The sequence below is a fragment of the Phycodurus eques genome, chromosome 20 (assembly GCF_024500275.1).
Source record: "Phycodurus eques isolate BA_2022a chromosome 20, UOR_Pequ_1.1, whole genome shotgun sequence".
NCBI lineage: Eukaryota > Metazoa > Chordata > Actinopteri > Syngnathiformes > Syngnathidae > Phycodurus > Phycodurus eques.
In genome coordinates this window covers 16,228,671-16,249,296 of record NC_084544.1, presented here as the reverse complement: position 1 = coordinate 16,249,296, position 20,626 = coordinate 16,228,671, and the positions used below count along the sequence as shown (strand labels likewise).

General features: G+C 42.4%; 1 protein-coding gene across 4 annotated transcripts in view; it reads left to right on the top strand.

Moving 5' to 3' along the window:
- Nucleotides 1-20,626, top strand: part of phf14 (PHD finger protein 14) — a 159,311-nt gene that overhangs the window by 83,682 nt on the left and 55,003 nt on the right. Inside the window, exon 17 of one of the 4 annotated variants that reach the window (XM_061664636.1) lies at nucleotides 2,755-5,264. The exons of the other annotated variants lie outside the window; for them this stretch is intronic. Within the exon in view, the coding sequence (XP_061520620.1) occupies nucleotides 2,755-2,761 (7 nt within the window). The 3' untranslated portion in view covers nucleotides 2,762-5,264. Of the gene's footprint in view, nucleotides 1-2,754; nucleotides 5,265-20,626 lie in introns of those variants that run through there. 4 annotated transcript variants of the gene reach the window in all.

Here is a 20,626-nt window from a genome sequence, read left to right as displayed (position 1 = left end):
CTTTTTAGGACAAAGTGACGAAAAACTCTCTGTGACTTGTAATCTGAAGGTTGCTCCAGGAATTCGATAAGAGTTCTCGATAACCAGAGGTCTTTTGTCGAATCCAAACACACAAATGATACAGGTAGTGGATTTTTAGAGAGCATTTTCTGAAATCTAACAGGGGAATCGACAGGGGAACAATGCAGAGAAAAGCACAACAAAGGACAGACGAACATTGGTAGAAGGAGGCTGAACTTGTGAGGTGAGGGTGGAATGAGCATGCGCGGTGACAATGCATAGAGCTTGGGGGTTCCTGTTCTTTAATTTGAAACCCAAATATGCACCAATCTGTAAATGAATAGACGGCAAATTGGATTTACGTTGCGTGGAACACGATTCAGGCAGGCTGGTCGATCTCCCGAATGTTTGGGCAGTCCGGTCCGTACGGAGAACAGGTGGATTTGACGGAAAAAGGAAGAAGGGGAAGAAAAAAAAGCAAGAAAAAGAGTTCCAAGCGCAGAGTGACCAAAGCCTGCGGGTGATCCTGGTAGCAGACATGCCCGCCCGTTTCCCTCCCAACGGAGGTTGCCCGTAAGCTGCCCAGGCACACGAATGGGTTGCTCGGGGCGCTGGCAGGGTGCCCTGCGGCGGGGAAAGTTCTGATGTGTCCTCGCCACCTCGTGGTGAGAGGCGGGGCTTCCTGGCTGAGCCAGTGTTCGGCAAGGTGGTCGAGCGAGCGAGAGCCAGCGCCAAAGGGGGGCTCCGGCCTTTATGCCCAGCCGAAAGGGGGGTGGTTCCAGCCGGCCACTCCTGGGAAGGTTCACCACTGTCCCGTGTTTTCTCCATGTGAGGATAATGGCTCTTCCTATGGTTCGCTGGAATCCTAAAGCTTTAGAAAATGACGTTTGTAACCCTTTCCAGACTGATAATGTCAATGACTTTATTTCGCAACTGTTCAGGAATTTCTTTAGATCGTGTGGTTTTGTTGCAGCTTTTTTAGATCTTTTGTCCAGCTTGATTTTGTCAGGACATCATCTGTTTAAGTGATTTCTTGTTGGAACAGGTCTGCAGGTAATCAGGCGATCAGTGAAAATTATCCAAAAATTGAGATTCGACACAATGAATTCATGATTTAACAAATTGGGGTTATTAGTTTTTCACGCAGGGCCAGGTACCTGAATATTTTTTTCCCCCTTAATAAATGAAATCACCATTTACAAACGGCATTTTAAGTCCAGTTGGGATATATTTGTCTGATATTTACATTTGTTTGATGATGTTAAACCTTAAACCGAGGAAATGATGCAAAAATATAAGAATTTGAGGAGGGGGCCAATACTTTTTCACAGCACTGTATATGGGTAAATGTCTCCCATGCTGAAACAACCATGCTTAAGTCCCATTTTATCACAATGATTGATGATTGAAAATGTTTCATAGTAAAGGCAATCCTTATTGACAGAGTAAATGGTGGTGGCCCATTGAAATACACTTTTTTTGTAACGGTAAAGACATGAACAGCTTCCTACAAATCATGTAAGTTGCACAGTTTGCATGTGCGACAAGTGCATAAATGATCCTAAGTACGCGTTACGTTCTCCTCTTCGTACAATCATAATAACGGAGCAGGAGAAAAGCCACGCAGGCACGGGGAGAACATGCAAACTCCACACAGGATTGAACCCGGGTCCTCAGAACTGTGAGGCGCATATGTGCTAACCAATCGTCCACCGTGTCGCGTCAAATACTCATATGAGTAAATTAATTGATTTTCCAAAGGGAATTCAGTGGGCCATGTCTTTACCGTTATTGATCAAATTATCTAGAAATGACTCATTCCTAGTTTTTGTTTTGTTTTAGTTGTGTAGTTTCTTTTAATTTGGTGAGCTGCTGTGTGATTTTCTTACGTCAAATGGGTGCCTTGGCTCAATTGAGGTTAGAAAACCCTGGTAATGAGGGAAGGACAGTTTCGTGCAATGAAAAAAAAAAATGTTTGATCAAATATTCCCCATTCTGATGAGATCTCTGCATGCACAAAATAATATAAATATAAATGTAATATAAATGAGTTCATGACTGTGTGGATAACCAATTTAATGTACACACGACTGACACAAAGTTGGGGATATTGGGCTCATGTCTATCTGTTCAGTGTTTCAGTGCTTTGTACAAAACTATACTAAGGAGCTAATTGACAAAATTCACAGCAGTTGTTTAATTCATGGATCGACCAATGCATTTTTGAGTACGTCCACTTCGATGCCTTTCTGTGACTCTTCCAGTAGCTATGTATCTCTGTTGCAACCTGCTGGTCACTTCCCTCTGAGAAAATCCCGTTCGAAGCCTCGCAGTGGCTAATTGTTAGCTGTTGTCCAGGAAATGTATTTGTCGATTCATCGATCGAACAATTTTGCCATCCAGATCCTTGTTAAAGAAGAGCGAGTTGTGTAAAACGTGCGTTCAAAAGTTCAGTTGAGTTCACTTGTAAAGGTGATCCAAGTTTAGCAATTTTAGGTTCATCCTGAAATTGCAGCCACATTTGAATATCCCGAACTTTTTGTGAGTGGTGTAATAAGGGTTAGGGTAACCCATTGATGTAACTAGAGCTTTATAAAAAAAAAGGTAAACTTACATATATAAGGTGTAGTGTTTCTGTATTTGTTGTGTATCCTAGTCATATTGAATAGGTTTTGAATATTGAAGTTGCTATTGTTTTTATGTTGGGGGTTTGAGGTGTGCTGCCCTGACTCTTTCTATCTTTGCATTGCACAGGTTGTGAGAGCCGGGGCAGCCACCTCACCCGGCATAAAAACTTGGGACAGATGACCATTGGCTAGAGACAAAACAAAGTCGAAATTGAGGCATTTGAAGAATGACAGTTGATTCAGGATGAAGAAGAAGAAGAGAGAGAACAAGAGCACCCCCAACAGCCCGCAAAGATCAACTGATCCAAACTGGATGAACAGCTGTACCACGGAAACCGACAGAATCTGAAATACAGAATTGCTCTGAGATGAACTCACTCGCATCCCGATTTGAACGGCTCAACTGCTGCTACCGCTAACGAGATTGAGAGCTTGTTCTTCTTTTGTAGCCTATTTCATATAATAGTACGCCTCTTTAATTTGGGTTGCTTTGATCATATTGAGCACCACTAAGTATGTGATGTGATGTTGGACGCCAGGGCTGGACATCAGTAAGTTCTCAATCGAATGAAGTAGATGTCAGTCTGATGCTAGATGAGAACTTATTGATGATGAAATTTGATCATTGTATTTATTTTTTGTGTCACTAATGACAACAGTTATGCACTAAGCTGCCTTTTGGATTAAACAAAAAAAACTAAACATGCCCTGTATTCCATTTTAATTGTCATGAAGAAGTGGGTGGAGCAGTGGTTCGAACTTGTGGTTGTCGGCCTTGATATGGAGACGAATTTTACTCGAGGGAGCAAGAAAATGGACAGCTGCCAAATGTAGACTGTGGAGTACAAAACTCCATCAGGCACAGCAACAGCATGTTTATTTGCATCATTTCTTGCTGATGCAGGTAGTAGAACTAGTAGATCTTATGCAATGGAAAAGGGGCGTAACACATGAAGTACCCATCTATACAAGTACAGTAAACCCACATCGCGAGGATTACACACGCTACATAAGCACATGCCTACTAGAAAGAAAGTGTGCTCTGCTTGAACGATGTAAACAACGGCCAATGCGAACGTGGTGCGAACAGGCGATTTCCTGCCTTAAGCATTGGCACTGTTCCTCGCACTGACGGTCCTGGCAAAGCAGTCCGCGAAAAGCGTTACGGGAATCCGCAATTCATTGCGGTGATGGTTTTAACTACAGTACTGTACTGTCAACATCGCTCTTGGATTTGTTCATCTCGCTATTGTTATGAATGTGTGCATTGGCTAAGGTTGGTACTTGTTCATTTATTTCATAAACTTCTGACTTTGGATTGTGTTTTCAACATTGGCTTTCTGGTCATGTTCTTTGCATCCTCAAGCAATTGTGTCACTTGCCAATTGTTTGAGATGAGAAGAGTCAGTAAGGTTTCTTTTAGCCGCTACGAATAAGAGCCCCGTTACCTTATGTGAGTCATTGCTGCCGAACTAAAACGATATAGCCACTAAAGCTAACTGTATCAGAGATGTGTAGCTGAGTAACTGCGCTACATTGACCTATAAAAAAATACCCGCAATAAGCAAACTGCCATATTGCGAGAGATTACTCTAAAAGTATTCAAACTGTATTTAGATGAAGGTAAACGTCACTTCCAACAACCTTGCATGTGTGACTGTCTGTGCCTTGATTTGAAGTGGAAGGCCAGAGTTGTTTGAGAGAAGCTTGTCGTGTGCAATATACACAAATATTCCTTGCGCGTAGTGATTGCATTAGATTAATACAAATGTTATTGTATTTGGGTATTTAGAAGTCTTCCTCATGTGTCATATCCAGAAGTTGACAGCTGCCCTGGCATGTCTTCAGAAAGAAGCCCAGCTTTGTCTCCAAGTCCCTGGTGGTCCTCAGTCAAGGCTGTCAAAACAGCTACTTTTTCCTCATTCAAGGCGCCAGATAAGTGTCAAATTGTGCCCCCAAATGTCACTTTGTGGAGAAAGCTTTTGGCTCCAAGAATTGCCCGCGCGGTGTTTGCTGCTTTTGCGAGCAACCAATTCCATTGGCCTTTGCAGATGCAAGCTTGATTTTGCTCAATCATAACCTGTCATTTCTCATACATTGTCTAATAGCTGATTTCCATGCAACCTGCAAATGTAATTTTTAACTGAGCATAATTACAATCCTTTATAAGTGGGTTGAAGCGTAGCTAACTATAGTGATTCTTGGATTTTATTTGTGTACATGTATACTTGATTAAAAATCATATTTGCTGCATATTTGTTAACATTAATTACACTGTGCATGTGTGTGAGGTGTCTCAGCCACTGCTCTTGAAAATTAAGTGGGGCTTTAATAAACTCGTGACTTTTCATCTTATTGCTGCAGTGATAAATGAGTGCCAGCATGCTAATTAATTGCTCTTAACGTGCGGCGGCAGCGGCCCTTTGTGCATGTAATGCCCTCTGTCGTCTGTGATTTATCACCTGGGAACTGGCATTGTAGGTGGGGGCTTATATACTAAGCTGTTGCCCCGGCTCATACAGACCACATGTAAAATTGAGCTGCTGGAAATTATCGTGTATCTGTAATCGCCATCAATGTGCGTTTGTGTAAGTTTGTATATATGTGGATGATGTATGGATGTACAGTATGCACAGCGGCTGAAATAAGTATTTAACATGTCACCATGTTTCTCACTAAATATATTTCCAAAGGTGCTATTGACGTGAAAATTTCACCAGATGTTGGGAACAACCCAAGCAATCCATACATACAAAGAAAGAAGAACAAAAAAGATCAGAAATTAAGTTATGTGTAATAACTTGAAATGGCAGGACAAAAGTATTGACCACATGTAGAATAAGAATAAAGATGCTTCTGATTCTGAAAGGGAGGTGCGAAAAGGCACGGAAAGCCAAATCAACACCTAAAAGCTATCAATCAAACAGCCCCTTGTCAGTGCACATGAATATCAGCTGGTTCAGTCCGAATTGATTGCCTACAAAAGGTCTCGTTTTCAAGGTGTGAGTCGAGACACATCTCATGATAGGTAAGTGCAGAGAGCTGTCTCAAGTCCATTGCAAAGTAATTGTTGCAAAACATAACGATGGCAATGGTTGGAGGCGCATATCTAAGCTTCTGAACGTTCCATTGAGCACGGTTGTGGCCATAATACGTAAGTGGAAAGCCAATCATAGCACCATTAATTTGCCTCGGATCAAGTGCTCCCCGCAGGGTTTCTGACAGAGGAGTGCAAAGAAGAATCAGAAGAGTTGTCCAAGAGCCAAGGACCACCCGTGGAGAGCTTCAAAAAGTCCTGGAATTAGCAGGTACTGTTGTCACAAGGAAAACTGAGTAATGTGCGCCGCCGTCATGGCCTGTGTGTTTGGTCATCACGCAAGATGAACAAAAATCATGTCAAAGCTCGTGTAAAGTTTGCTGAAGAACATTTGGATAAGCCAGTTCAATTTAATTACTGGGAGAATATAGTCTGATCTGATGAGAGCTAAATGAAACTCTTTGGATGCCATAATGCACTCCACGTTTGAAGGAGAAATGCACCCTAAAAACACCACAGTGACGTTCCGAGGTGGGAACATGATGGTGTGGGGCTGCTTTCAGCAAATGGTACTAGTAAACCCCATTATTGAAGGAAGGATGACTTGGCAAATGTACCGAGACATTCCTGACAAAAGTCTGCTGCCATCTTCGAGGATGATGAAAATGAAACAACGGTGGACATCAGGATAATGATCCAAAACATACTGCCAAGGAAACTCAAATAGTTTCAAGGGAACAAAAAATAAAGGTGCTAGAATGGCCCAGCCAACCCCTGACTTTGAATCCAGTTCAATCCAAATCTATGGAAAGAACTGAAACGCAAGGTCCATAAAAGAAGCCCACGGAACCGTCAAGAGCGTGCTGGAGGGGTGTCCATGAAAAAGACGTTGCTTGGATGGCAGCATATGTTTCTCCAAAACCTGTATGTACCTTTCAGCATTAATGGTGCTTTCACAGGTGTGTAAGTTACCCATGCCATTGGCACTAACACAGCCCCATACCATCACAGATGCTGGCTTTTGAACAGTCCGGATGGTTCTTTTACTCTTTGGCACGGAGGACACGACGTCCACAATTTCCAAAAACAATTTGAAATGTTGACTCGTTGGACCACAGAACACTTTTCCAATGTGCATCAGTCCATCTTAGATGAACTCGGGCCCAGAGAAGCCGGCGCCGTTACTGGGTGTTGTTGATAAATGGCTTTTGCTTTGCATAGTAGAGTTTCAAGTTGCACTGACGGATGTAGCGCCGAACTGTATTTACTGACATTGGTTTCCTGAAGTGTTCCTGAGCCCATGCGGTGATATCCTTGACACATTGTCGGTTTTTGATGCAGTGCCGCCTGAGGGATCGAAGGTCACGGGCAATCAATGTTGGTTTTTGGCTTTGCCGCTTACATGCAGTGATCTCTCCAGACTCTCTGAACCTTTTGCTGCTATTATGGATCGTAGAGGATGAAATCGCTAAAATCCTTGCAATTGTACGTTGAGGAACATTGTCCTTAAACTGTTGGACTATTTTCTCACACACTTGTTCACAAAGAGGTGAACCTCGCCCCATCGTTGCTTGTGAATGACTGAGCAATTCAGGGAAGCTCCTTTTTGACCCAACCATGGCACCCACCTGTTCCCAATGAGCCTGTTCACCTGTGGGATGTTCCAAACACGTGTTTGATGAGCATTCCTCAACTTTATCCTTTTTTGCCACAACCTTTTTTGCCACATGTCTCAGCTTTTTTGCAACGTGTTGCAGCCATAAAATTCTAAATTAATGATTATTTGCTAAAAACAATCAAGTTTATCAGTTTCAAGATTAAATATCTTGTATTTGTAGTGTATTCAATTAAATACATGTTGAACATGATTTGCAAATCATTGTATTCTGTTTTTATTTGTTTGACACAACGTCCCAACTTCATTGGAATTGGGGTTGTATATATATATATATATATATATATATATATATATATACACACACACACACACACACACACACACACACACACACAGTGGGCCAAAAAGTATTTCGTCAGACACCAATTTTGCAGGTTCTTCCACTTAAAAAGATGACAGAGGCCAGTAATTTTCATCATAGGTATACCTCACCTATGAGACAAAATGAGAAAAACGAAACCAGAAAATCACATTGTCTGATTTTCTTTATTAGCAAATTATGGTGGAAAATACATATTTGGTCACCTCCAAACAAGCAAGATTTCTGGCTCTCACAGACCTGTAACAACTTCTTTAAGAGCTCCTCTGTCCTCCACTTGTTAGCTCTATTAATGGCACCGGTTTGAACTCGTTATCAGTATAAAAGACACCTATATATATATATATGTATATATATATATATATATATATATATATATATATATAGTATATAGATATAGATATATATATAGTATATAGATGGATAGATGACAGACAGACATTTGGGCTGAACAGTTAATTGTATTTTAATCATAATCGCGATTTTGGCTGCCATGATTGAATGAGCATGATCGTCTGCAATTTTTTATATTTAAAATGCTGGCACTGCTGCATATTAAGTGCTTCATTTGCAGCAGGGCCTGTAACCTCGTCTGACAGCTACCAGGGGGCGGCGAACGTATGTATAAGACTTCATTATGGGCCGACACACGCTCCTTGACCAACTTCAAAATAAAAGCTTCAAATGGCTTTGATATCCAATGTAGTCGTATAGTCGGCTTTTATTTTCAAGTTGGCGGCGTGTCATGGTAAGACACTGTTAACGGTCGTCGTAGCGCCTGCCTTGACGCTAACTTTTCGGCTGTCCTCTGACCACATTGAAAAACCCCTGGGAGTAAATAGAGAGGGACATTACAACTGGCGAGGTCTTTACAGTTTATGACCGTGCACGACTGACCAAGAGTCAAGCAGAACAACGGTGACGTGCCATCCTTGACAATTCAAGATATTGAATTATTATTGAATTATTATTATATTTATTCAGTTAGCCCTTGGTAGGGTTTTTTTGGGGTTCATTTATTTTTTATTATCATCTATCACTTATTCTTATAACAAGATTAATTTTGCACTGAAAATATTTCCATATTGTTGGTTGAAAAGTAGTGCAATTAAAACAAATATTTTTCCCTAACATGATGAATAATCGAGACTAATAGTCCTGATTACAATACTGATCAAAATAAATGTATTATTTAGGCCATAATCGCGCAGCCCTAATATAGTGTGTGTGTGTATATGTATATATATATATATATATATATATATATATATATATATATATATTGTGTGTGTGTTTATATATACTGGGTACGGAAAGTATTCAGACCCCCTTTATTTTTCACTCTTTGTTATATTGCAGCCATTTGCTAAAATAATTTAAGTTCATTTTTTTTCCTCATTAATGTACACACAGCACCCCATATTGACAGAAAAAAAATGAACTGTTGAAATGTTTGCAGATTTATTAAAAAATAAAAACTGAGTATTCAGACCCTCTGCTCAGTATTTAGGAGAAGCACCCTTTTGAGCTAAAGCAGCCATGAGCCTTTTTGGGAATGATGCACCAAGTTTTTCACACCTGGATTTGGGGATCCTCTGCCATTCCTCCTTGCAGATCCTCTCCAGTTCTGTCAGGTTGGATGGTGAACGTAGGTGGACAGCCATTTTTAGGTCTCTCCAGAGCTGCTGAATTGGGTTTAAGTCAGGGCTCTGGCTGGGCCATTCAAGAACAGTCACGGAGTTGTTCTGAAGCCACTCCTTTGTTATTTTCGATGTGTGCTTCGGGTCATTGTCTTGTTGGAAGGTGAACCTTGGGCCCAGTCTGAGGTCCTGAGCACTCTGGATAAGGTTTTCGTCCAGGATATCCCTGTACTTGGCTGCATTCATCTTTCCATCGATTGCAACCAGTCGTCCTGTCCCTGCAGCTGAAAAACACCCCCGCATCATGATGCTACCACCACCATGCTTCACTGTTGGGACTGTATTGAACAGCTGATGAGCAGTGCCTGGTTTTCTCCACACATACCGCTTAGAATTAAGGCCAAAAAGTTCTACCTTGGTCTCATCAGACCAGAGAATCTTATTTCCCACCATCTTGGAGTCCTTCAGGTGTTTTTTAGCAAACTCCATGCGGGCTTTCATGTGTCCTGTACTGAGGAGAGGCTTCCGTCGGGCCACTCTGCCATAAAGCCCCGACTGGTGGAGGGCTGCAGTGATGGTTGACTTTCTAGAACTTTCTCCCATTTCCCGACTGCATCTCTGGAGCTCAGCCACAGTGATCTTTGGGTTCTTCTTTACCTCACGCACCAAGGCTCTTCTCCCCCGATTGCTTAGTTTGGCCGGTCGGCCAGCTATAGGAAGGGTTCTGGTCGTCCCAAACGTCTTCCATTTCAGGATTATGGAGGCCACTGTGCATCAGAAATTTTTTTGTAACCTTGGCTAGATCTGTGCCTTGCCACAATTCTGTCTCTGGCTCTTCAGGCAGTTCCCTTGACCTCATGATTCTCATTTGCTCTGACATGCACTGTGAGCTGTAATGTCTTCTATAGACAGGTGTGTGGCTTTCCTAATCAAGTCTTATCAGTGTATTCACAGCTGGACTCCAATGAAGGTGTAGAACCATCTCAAGGATGATCAGAAGAAATGGACAGCACCCGAGTTAAATATAGGAGTGTCACAGCAAAGCGTCTGAATACTTATGGCTGTGTGATATTTCAGTTTTTATTTTTTAGTAAAGCTGCAAAAATGTCATAAATTCCGTGTTTTTCTGTCAATATGGGGGGCTGTGTGTACATTGAGGAAACAAATTAACGAATGATTTTTTGAAAATGGCTGCAATATAACAAAGAGTGAAAAAATTAAGGGGGTCTAAATGCTTTCCGTACTCCGTGTGTGTGTGTGTGTGTGTGTGTGTGTGTTTGTGTGTGTGTGTGTGCGTGTTTGCGCGCATTTCAAGATTTAAGAAAATGAAACTGGCAGCCATTTCCAATAGTGTTAGTCCCTTCTGGAGCAACTGGAAAATAATAATTGCCTTTGGAATTCCCCTTTTTCATAAGCTAAAATCGACACGGCCGCCCGCCCATGTCTTGATGTGACGTGAGTGGCAGAAGTGGAGACCAAATTCACTGCCTAACTGTTATGGAAAAAGAAATGTACCGTACTATAAAGTGGCAGGATTCCGTCTTATTTTATATACAGTAATATCGTCTGGTGGAATCACCCCACCTCCAAAATGACAACCTTTTCGGAAGAAAAACAACTGGAGACACTGCATAGCCGGTGGGGGCAAAGGAATTTATTATATTATAAAGTGGCAGTATTAACTCATATTTTATCTATTGTAGCTGTCGGGTAAAATCCCCTCACCTCCAAAATGACAAAAAAAAAAAAAAATGATTGTTTGCTTGAGTTTCCGAACACTGCTTTGTTCAAGTTATTATACCTTATAATGTTGTCATACATCATTGCAACAACACCTACCTCACATGAACAACAGCTAGCACCCCAAAACCGGAGAAACCCAATGCAGGTACAGGGAGAACATGCAAACTCCACACAGGCGAGGCCGGATTTGAACCCGGGTCCTCAGAACTGTAAGGCAGATGTGCTAACCAGTCGTCCACCGTGCCGATGTGAATGGGGACCAGGTGTGTTAAATTTGGGTTCCTTGCTCACACTGTCATTACTGGTCACTGGAGGTTTGTTGTGGCACCTCATAGTAAAGAACTTTCTGAAGATCTGAATAATATTTTTTTTGTTGCTCTATATGAACATGCTCTGGGCTACAACTGACAACTTGACAATTGGCCACAATCTTTGTGTAATTTTCGAAAGAAGCACTTGAAACGCCTCTAAAATTCTCCATAACAAACACATTTAGGAAAAAGCAGTTGATTACTTACGTATATGACCCTACCGCCCACACTGCTTTTCTCATGAACAGTTCCATGTGCACTGTTTAAGTCAAGGGGATGTTGAGTTTGTCCCTTGCCTAGCTGGGAAGTTTAAATCAGGGGATGTCGCCAATCCTTGTCAACTGTGGAACTGAGAAGCCCTTGGAGACTCTTATCTTTCACACTGCAGTCTGAATGAGTTCACTTGGATTTGTAAGGTCCTCCAAGGAGGACCCCTCACAGGACACTAAGCGGAGATTCCAAGTCGTTCTCCTGCCTGCAGAGGTTGAAGGGGTGGGCGGTCAACTCATCAGTGCTCAGACCATACGCCGCACACTGCATCAAATTGGTCTGCATGGCTATCATCCCAGAAGGAAGCCTCGTCTAAATATGATGGTCAACAGATTGGAGACATGGATTATTGGAACCATCCCATGTGGTGAAATGTTTCAGGCAATATTATCTGCTCATATTCAGCCAAATGCTTTTGAACTCATCGGATCGTCCTTCACTGTGCAGATGCGCAATGACCCGGATCTACTGTGAAAGCAATGAGGGTTTTTTTTAATGTAAAGAAGTGGAATATTAAGCAATTGGCCAAGTCGATCACCTGACCTGATTCTGATTGCTCATCCGTTTCACTTCCGAAAAAACTGAAGGGAAAATACCCAAAGAACAAGCATGAACTCAAGACAGTTGCAGTAGAGGCCTGCCAGAACATCACCAGGGATCAAGTCCAGTGTCTGGTGATTTTTGTCCATTCCGGACTTCGGCTGTAATTCATTGCAAAGGATTTGTAACCAAGTATTGAAAAGCGAAAGTTTTTTGTTTTTTTTTATGATTGTTAATTTGACACATTATTTTATTCCCTTAAAAAGTGGGAGGCATATAGACAAACTGTTGTAATTCATACACCGTATGCACCGAATGTAAACACAATCAGATTAAAAGCTGAAAGTCTGCATGCAGTTAGAGCACATCTTGTACGTTTCATTTCAGATGATTTGTGGTGGTGTTTGGAGCCAAAAAGATGAGAATTGTGTTGATTTCCCAATATCTATGCTGTATATATGTGGGGACAGGTCTTTGGGACAGCTTGTTGAATCATTTGTTATGATTGATTTTGTCAAAGGACTTGGAGGCATCTATAAAGCACAAAAACATTTTGGCTTCTATACTTTCAAAGCAACTATACTAGTGTCGCACCAAGTACCCTACCCGTACCATACCAATGTATTTTGCTGTCAAAAATAGGAGTTACCAGTTTTTTTTTAGTACCTGTAGTTTAAAAAAACAAAACAAAACAAAACACACATGCAACAGCGCTCATATGGTGTCTTAAAGGGCAGTACACAAAAACCTGACAGTCAGCCAATTACTTCCTGTCCCCTGACAAGTTATAAATGCCTTTAAGTGTGGAGTCAGGGATAAGGATTCTGCTTGTGCATGCAACTCTGTGGGAGCCGGGAGAATAAAATGGCTTCAAACAGCTGAAGAGCTCCTGCGGACACGTTAGCATGCGGTAGCGTTAGCCACTGGGACCAAATCTCAGAGTCCGCTGCTCACATGGCTATGTTAGAAAAGTCAGTGTAACACAGTATGTAGTGAATTTTCCTGTGCTGTTAGGTAAACTGGCACTCGATGCACACAAGAGTCATGATTACCAGCAGATGTTCGATAGCATTGATAGCATGGGACGATTTAACGCAGGTGCCCGCTGCCCAGTAGCTGACCAGGATAGAGGCTTCACTCGACGTCGGCAAACGCTCCGTAAATTGGGGAGTTCGAGAAGAGTAAAAATTGACCTGAATGTAAAAGGAAAACCACTTAATGCAGCCCTATGGGGGGCACAAGCCAGTGCAAACTGTAGGCCGGTCCCAAGCCCGGATAAATGCAAAGGGTTGCGTCAGGAAGGGCATCTGGCTTAAAACTTTGCCAAACAAATATGAGCGTCCATCCAAAGAATTCCATACCGGATCGGTCGTGGCCCGGGTTAACAACGTCCACCACCGGTGCCGTCAACCTGCAGGGCGTTGTTGGAAATTCAGCTACTGTGGGTCGAAGTAAAAGAAGAAGAATAAGAGGTGGAAAGCGGGTTCTTTGGCAGAAAGAGAAGAGGAAAGCACAGAGCCTAGAACTGAATATAGGGACTTTGAATGTTGGGACTATGACAGGAAAATCTCGGGACTTGGTTGATATGATGATGAGGAGAAAGGTTGATATATTGTATGTCCAGGAGACCAGGTGGAAAGGCAGTAAGGCTAGAAGTTTAGGGGCAGGGTTGAAATTATTTTACCATGGTGTAGATGGGAAGAGAAATGGAGTATGGGGCTATTTTAAAAGAAGAGTTGGTTAAGAATGTCTTGGAGGTGAAAAGAGTATCAGATCAAGTGATGAGGCTGAAATTGATGGTGTTATGTATGATGTGATTAGCGGCTATGCCCCACAGGTACGATGTGACCTAGAGGTGAAAGAGAAATTCTGGAAGGATCTAGATGAAGTAGTTCTGAGCATCCCAGACAGATAGAGAGTCGTAATTGGTGATGATTGTAATGGACATGTTGGTGAAGGTAATAGGGGTGATGAAGAAGTGATGGGTAAGTACGGCATCCAGGAAAGGAGCTTGGAGGGACAGATGGTGGTAGACATTGCAACAAGGATACAAATGGCTGGAGTGAACACTTTTTTCCAGAAGAAGCACGAACATGGGGTGACCTACAAGAGCGGAGGTAGAAGCACGAAGGTGGATTGCATCTTGTGCAGACGATGTAATCTGAAGGAGGTTACCGACTGTAAGGTAGTGGTAGGGGAGAGTGTGGCTAGACAGCATAGGATGGTGGTGTGTAAAATGACTTTGGTGGTGGGGAGGAAAATTAGGAAGACAAAGGCAGAGCAGAGAACCATGTGGTGGAAGCTGAGACAAGGACGAGTGTTGTGCAGCTTTTCGGGAAGAAGTGAGACAGGCTCTCGGTGGACAAGAGGAGCTTCCAGAAGACTGGACCACTGCAGCCAAGGTGATCAGAGAGGCAGGCAGGAGAGTACTTGGTGTATTTTCTGGCAGGAAAGGAGAGAAGGAGACTTGGCGGTGGAACCTCACAGTACAGGAAATCATACAAGGAAAAAGGTTAGCTAAGAAGAAGTGGGATACTGAGAGGACCGAGGAGAGGCGAAAGGAATACATTGAGATGCGACATAGGGCAAAGGTAGAGGTGGCAAAGGCCAAACAAGGCTTATGATGACATGTATGCCAGGTTGGACACTAAAGAAGGAGAAAAAGATCTATACAGGCTGGCCAGACAGAGGGATAGTGATGGGAAGGATGTGCAGCAGGTTAGGGTGATTCAGGATAGAGATGGAAATATGTTGACTGGTGCCAATAGTGTGCTGGAAAGATGGAAAGAATACTCGGAAGAGTTGATGAATTAGGAAAATGAGAGAGAAGGAAAGGTAGAAGAGGCAAGTGTGGTGAACCAGGAAATGGCAATGATTAGTAAGGGGGAAGTTAGAAAGGCATTAAAGAGGATGAAAAATGGAAAGGCAGTTGGTCCTGATGACATTCCTGTGGAGGTATGGAAGCATCTAGGAGAGGTGGCTGAGGAGTTTTTGACCAGCTTGTTCAATAGAATTTTCGTGGGTGAGAAGATGCCTGAGGAATGGAGGAAAAGTGTACTGGTGCCCATTTTTAAGAACAAAGGTGATGTGCAGAGCTGTGGGAACGATAGAGGAATAAAGTTGATGAGCCACACAATGAAGTTATGGGAAAGAGGAGTGGAGGCTAGACTCGGGACAGAAGTGAGTATTCGCGAGCAACAGTATGGTTTCATGCCTAGAAAGAGGACCACAGATGCATTATTTGCCTTGAGGATGTTGATGGAAAAGTACAGAGAAGGTCAGAAGGAGCTACATTGTGTCTTTGTAGATCTAGAGAAAGCCTATGACAGAGTGCCCAGAGAGGAACTGTGGTACTGCATGCGGAAGTCGGCAGTGGCAGAGAAGTATCTTAGAATAATACAGGACATGTACGAGGGCAGCAGAACAGCGGTGAGGTGTGCTGCAGGTGTGACAGACGAATTTAAGGTGGAGGTGGGATTGCATCAGGGATCAGCCCTGAGCTCCTTCCTGTTTGCAGTGGTGGTGGATAGGCTGACAGATGAGGTTAGACTGGAAACCCTGTGGACCATGATGTTCACAGATGACATTGTGATCTGCAGTGAAAGCAGGGAGCAGGTGGAGGTAGCGAAGGTGGAGGACTTTAAATACTTGGGGTCAACCGTCCAGAGCAATGGTGAGTGTGGTCAGGAAGTGAAGAAACGGGTCCAAGCAGGTTGGAACGGGTGGAGGAAGGTGTCAGGCGTGTTATGTGACAGAAGAGTCTCTGCTAAGATGAAGGGCAAAGTTTATAAAACAGTGGGGAGGCCAGCCATGATAGATGTGGCAATGAAGAGACAACAGGAAGCAGAGCTGGAGGTAGCAGAAATTAAGATGTTGACGTTCGCTCTAGGAGTGACCAGGTTGGATAAAATTAGAAATGAGCTCATCAGAAGGTCAGCCAAGATTCAATGTTTTGGAGACAAAGTTAGAGAGAGCAGACTTGGATGGTTTGGACACGTCCAGAGGAGAAATAGTGAGTATATTGGTAGAAGGATGATGAGGATGGAGCTGCCAGGCAAGAGAGATAGAGGAAGACCAAAGAGAAGGTTGATGGATGTTGTGAGGGAAGACATGAGGGCAGTTGGTGCTCGAGAGGACGATGCAGGAGATAGGCTTACATGGAAAAGGATGACGCGCTGTGGCGACCCTGAAAGGGGACAAGCCCAAAGGAAAAGAAGTAAAAGGAAAATCACTTAATATCGAAGTGGAGTAAAAACGTCTACTGTTGGATTGTCGTGACTTCGTGCGCAATGAAAAACAGCCCTGGCGACTGAGCAAATGCACATTTATTTTACAATAGGACAAATCAAATGCAGTCAAATACAATAATGCTGCACTAAAAGCTTATAAAGTATTATGTATGAGTAAAGTAAATTACGTATATATATATATATATATATATATATATATATATATATATCGATAGTCATCGAAAAAATATTAGACCTGTTGTTTCTTCAGTTTCTTGTTCATTTTTAATATCTGGTGCTACTGAAGGTACACTACAGTATATTGCCAAAACTATTCGCTCACCTGCCTTGACTCACATATGAATTTAAGTGACATCCCATTCCTAATCCACATTTGTGATGTCACAGAGTGATGTTGGATGAGAAGGCCTGGCTCTCAGTCTCCACTCGAATTCATCCCCAAGGTGTTCTATCGGGTTGAGGTCAGGATTCTGTGCAGGCCAGTCAAGTTCATCCACAACAAACTTTCTCATCCATGTCTTTATGGACCTTGCTTTGTGCACTGGTGCACAGGCATGTTAGAACTTCAAGAACTGTTCCTACAAAGTTGGGAGCATGGAATTGTCCAAAATATTGGCTCCATTGTTCCAGTGAAATTAACTCTGAACGATTCAGCATTCCAAGAGCTTCTGGACAATTCATTGCTCCCTACTTTGTGGGAACAGTTTGGAGATGGCACTTTCCTGTTCCAACCCCACAGTGTCCACCAATGCACATAGCAAGGTCCATAAAGACATGGATCAAAGAGTTTGGTGTGGATGAACTTGAGTGGCCAATACAGAGTCCTGACATCAGCCTTATAGAACAACTTTGGAATGAATTCCATGCAGACTGGGAGCCAGGCCATCTCGTCCATCATCAGTGTGACCTCACAAATGCGCTTCTGGAAGAATGATCAAATATTTCCTACACACACTCCTGAACCTTGTGGAAAGAGAAGAGTTAAAGCTGTTATCGCTGCAAAAGGTGGACCGATGTCATATTAAGCCCTATTGATTAATGATGTCATATTAAACCCTGTTGATTAAGAAGCGGATGTCACTTCAGATCATATGTAAGTCAAGGCAGGTGAGCGAATACCTTTGGCAATATAGTGTACATTTGTTTGGACAAATATAACAATGACAAGTAAAATAGCTCATAGGAGTTCAAATTGAGAGCTGATATCTAGCTCTAGCAATTGTCTATGGTTTTCCTTATAATAACCCAAATAATATTTATTAATACAATCAAGGTTATGTATTCTTCAAGTAAAATGCATTTAGTGGTACCAGGCATTAAAATGAACAAGAAATTGAAGAAACACGGGTGGTCTAATATTTTTCCTAAAGGACTGTATATGTCATACATATACTTTAAATAGTTGTACAATTGTATATCTATACATTCAAAGACACACACGTTTGTCACATAATATATACATGATCATGGAGGCAAGTTAATTGTACATTTTTTGACTTAATAAAAATAAAGTATTTGAAGTTGTTTTGTCAGTGTCAATTTCACTGCTTTTAGTTATGTTTTCGATTTTTGCTGTGGTATCGTTTCAGTACCGGTCTTGAGGTACTTTATGCAGGTATAGTCAGTATTTTGGTATCGTGACATCACTAACGTATACACAAATCAGGTCCATGTTTTTGTTTAAAACCAAACTGATGAAACTGAGGCCAGTACCCACATTCACGGAGAAAGAGGCTTGTAGAGAAGTTCCAGTAACCTTTTCAGTGATGTGAGCGTGTCCCATTACTGTTCTGACAATTGGCCTGCGGTACTGATGTAGTGGTGGCATTTTGTTTTTGCTGACCTCACCCTATTCACTTGAGAGTTAGGGCAGTTTCTTCGAAATGTGGCTTGACATTGTTGCCGGTGTGTATTCTTCTTCTCTTCATATGCTCTTACCACACGCTGCTGTGGCTGGTCCTTTTTTTTTTGAAGAAGTCTTGCAAAAAGCCAGAGATACCGTAAAACAGCTTCTTCTCCTTTAGTGCCTTTTGGCACTAAAGAATACATAACCCAGGCCTTTTCACACCACACTTGGCAATCCGCAGCGTGGCGTCGGCTTCCCCATTTATTGGGCATGTTATGTGAGGGCGGGACCACAGAATGCTGTGCTGCAGCGCGGCAAGGGCAGAGGGCGATTGACACGACGTGACGCACCCTCGAATAGACAAAATGTTTTATTCAAGAGAGACGGCACAGTGACGTCAGAAAGTGCCTCCAATAGGAGAGGGGCTGGTGGAGGGTTTTCTGAGTGCTATTTTGATGGACTTTGACTGTAAACGGCAAGAGGGAAATGGAGGAAGTCATAATAAATGTGGTGTCCTATTATCCCGAATAGCGAAATTCGATAACAATACGTCTCTGCAAGAGGCTTTCAAACTCCCGTTCAAAGCTCTTTGCCAGCCTGAAGTGACCTTCAAGGGGTCATCGTGGAACTGTAGCTCACGGATGAGGTCCTGCTGTAAAATGAGTCTCGGATGCAAACATTTCCTTTTTTTCTGCTCGTTTCCTCTGCCTCCTTAAAATAAGCAAAGCCAGAGCTTTTTTTTTTGCAACAATGACAAATATTGTACATAATTGCCGGGATGCAGTCTGCTCGTCTCACAGCGAGGAAAGCTTCCCAACTTCCTTGCGCGCTGCGCCGTCAACCGTTCCAAATATGGGCATTGTCGGCATTGGTCTCACCGGGGTGCCTTCGTCCTTGCGGGCTGCCGCGTGAACCTTTCACACACTGAGCAATGTGAAAAGACCTTCACTCTGAGCTGTAGACAAGGCAACGCGCTATGGTTGTTTTGATATCACTTCCGGTCTAGAGCAGAAGGTGCTTTCGCACAACGTGGTGACACCCTGAGATTGATGAAGTACTCTGTTGAATTCTTATTCCACGAACACAATATTAACCAGAGGGAAAGAAATTTGGTTTAGCGTACCTTTAAGATCTTGTAATATGTGCTGAAGTGTTGTGCAGTGCGCTGATGGTTCAACATTCACAATTTTTAAGTATGCACCGACACGAATAACCGATAAACTGCTTCTCCAAACCTATCCCGAAAACCAATATAATTTTTGAATGGTTTATATCAGGGGTCTTCAACGGTTTTGACACCAAAAAACCCCCCAAACTGATAGAAAGCTAGAGCGGGTACCCCTTACGTATGTATATTGCTTTTCATTGTGTTTTATATTAAACTGGTCTGATAATATCATGCCTTTTGGCGTGTTGTCTGACCCTGTCTGCAGTTAGTTCCACTGGTTTACGACAAAGGTGTGTCCTGGCCCCCTTCCTCTTTATCCTGTCCACCAGCATGATGCAGAGCCAATATGGAAACAGTTTAATTCTGAAATACACAGAAAACTCAGTGATCGTGACCCTGCTCCAGGATGGGGAGACCAACCATGGGCCAATTGCACAGGATTTGAATTTTGAGGCCAACTGTGAGGCGATCTGTAAGACTTGACACCAAACTCTCTGAGTTTAATGTTGACAGAACTCTTATGTTTTATCACACTTTTATTGTATCTATCTGATATTTTTGCTTGATGTCATGGTTTGGAAAGGCATCTGCAAACCATAAGAACGCCCTCAATCAGATTTGTGACGTGGGCTGGCAACCTCATTGGACAGCATCAGGCGAGCTTGGAGTCGTCGTACGCCGACCAGCTTCAGAAACAGCATCATCCAGCATTATGCAAGATCCTTTGCACCCCTTGAACTACCGCTCCCAGTCGGTGCCATCGGGAAATAGACTGCCGGTTACAAAATGCAGAACCGAGCGGTACAGGGACAGTTTTATCTCATAGGCAATTGTTTTTCTTAATAACATATGTCGTCGTCATTAAGGGCAGTGGACTCTGGACTTTGCATATACTGTATCCAAGTACTGTTGCTTTAATTGTTGACAGTAGAATGTGTGTTTTTATGAGATGCCTCTTTTGCCCTGCAATCTCATTTACCTACGGATACTATTCAAGAAACTTGATTGACATTACTTTTTTTTGTCACAAGTACAACGAGATTGAGATTGTTATTGTAAAATCAATACTAACATATACAAATAATATACAGGTTCAAATATTCATGTTTTTTTTTTTTAAATAAATACAAATGGGTGATCATTCATGTTTACATGTATTTAAAGACATTTAAATTTGTGGCTGGACGAAAAGTGCCG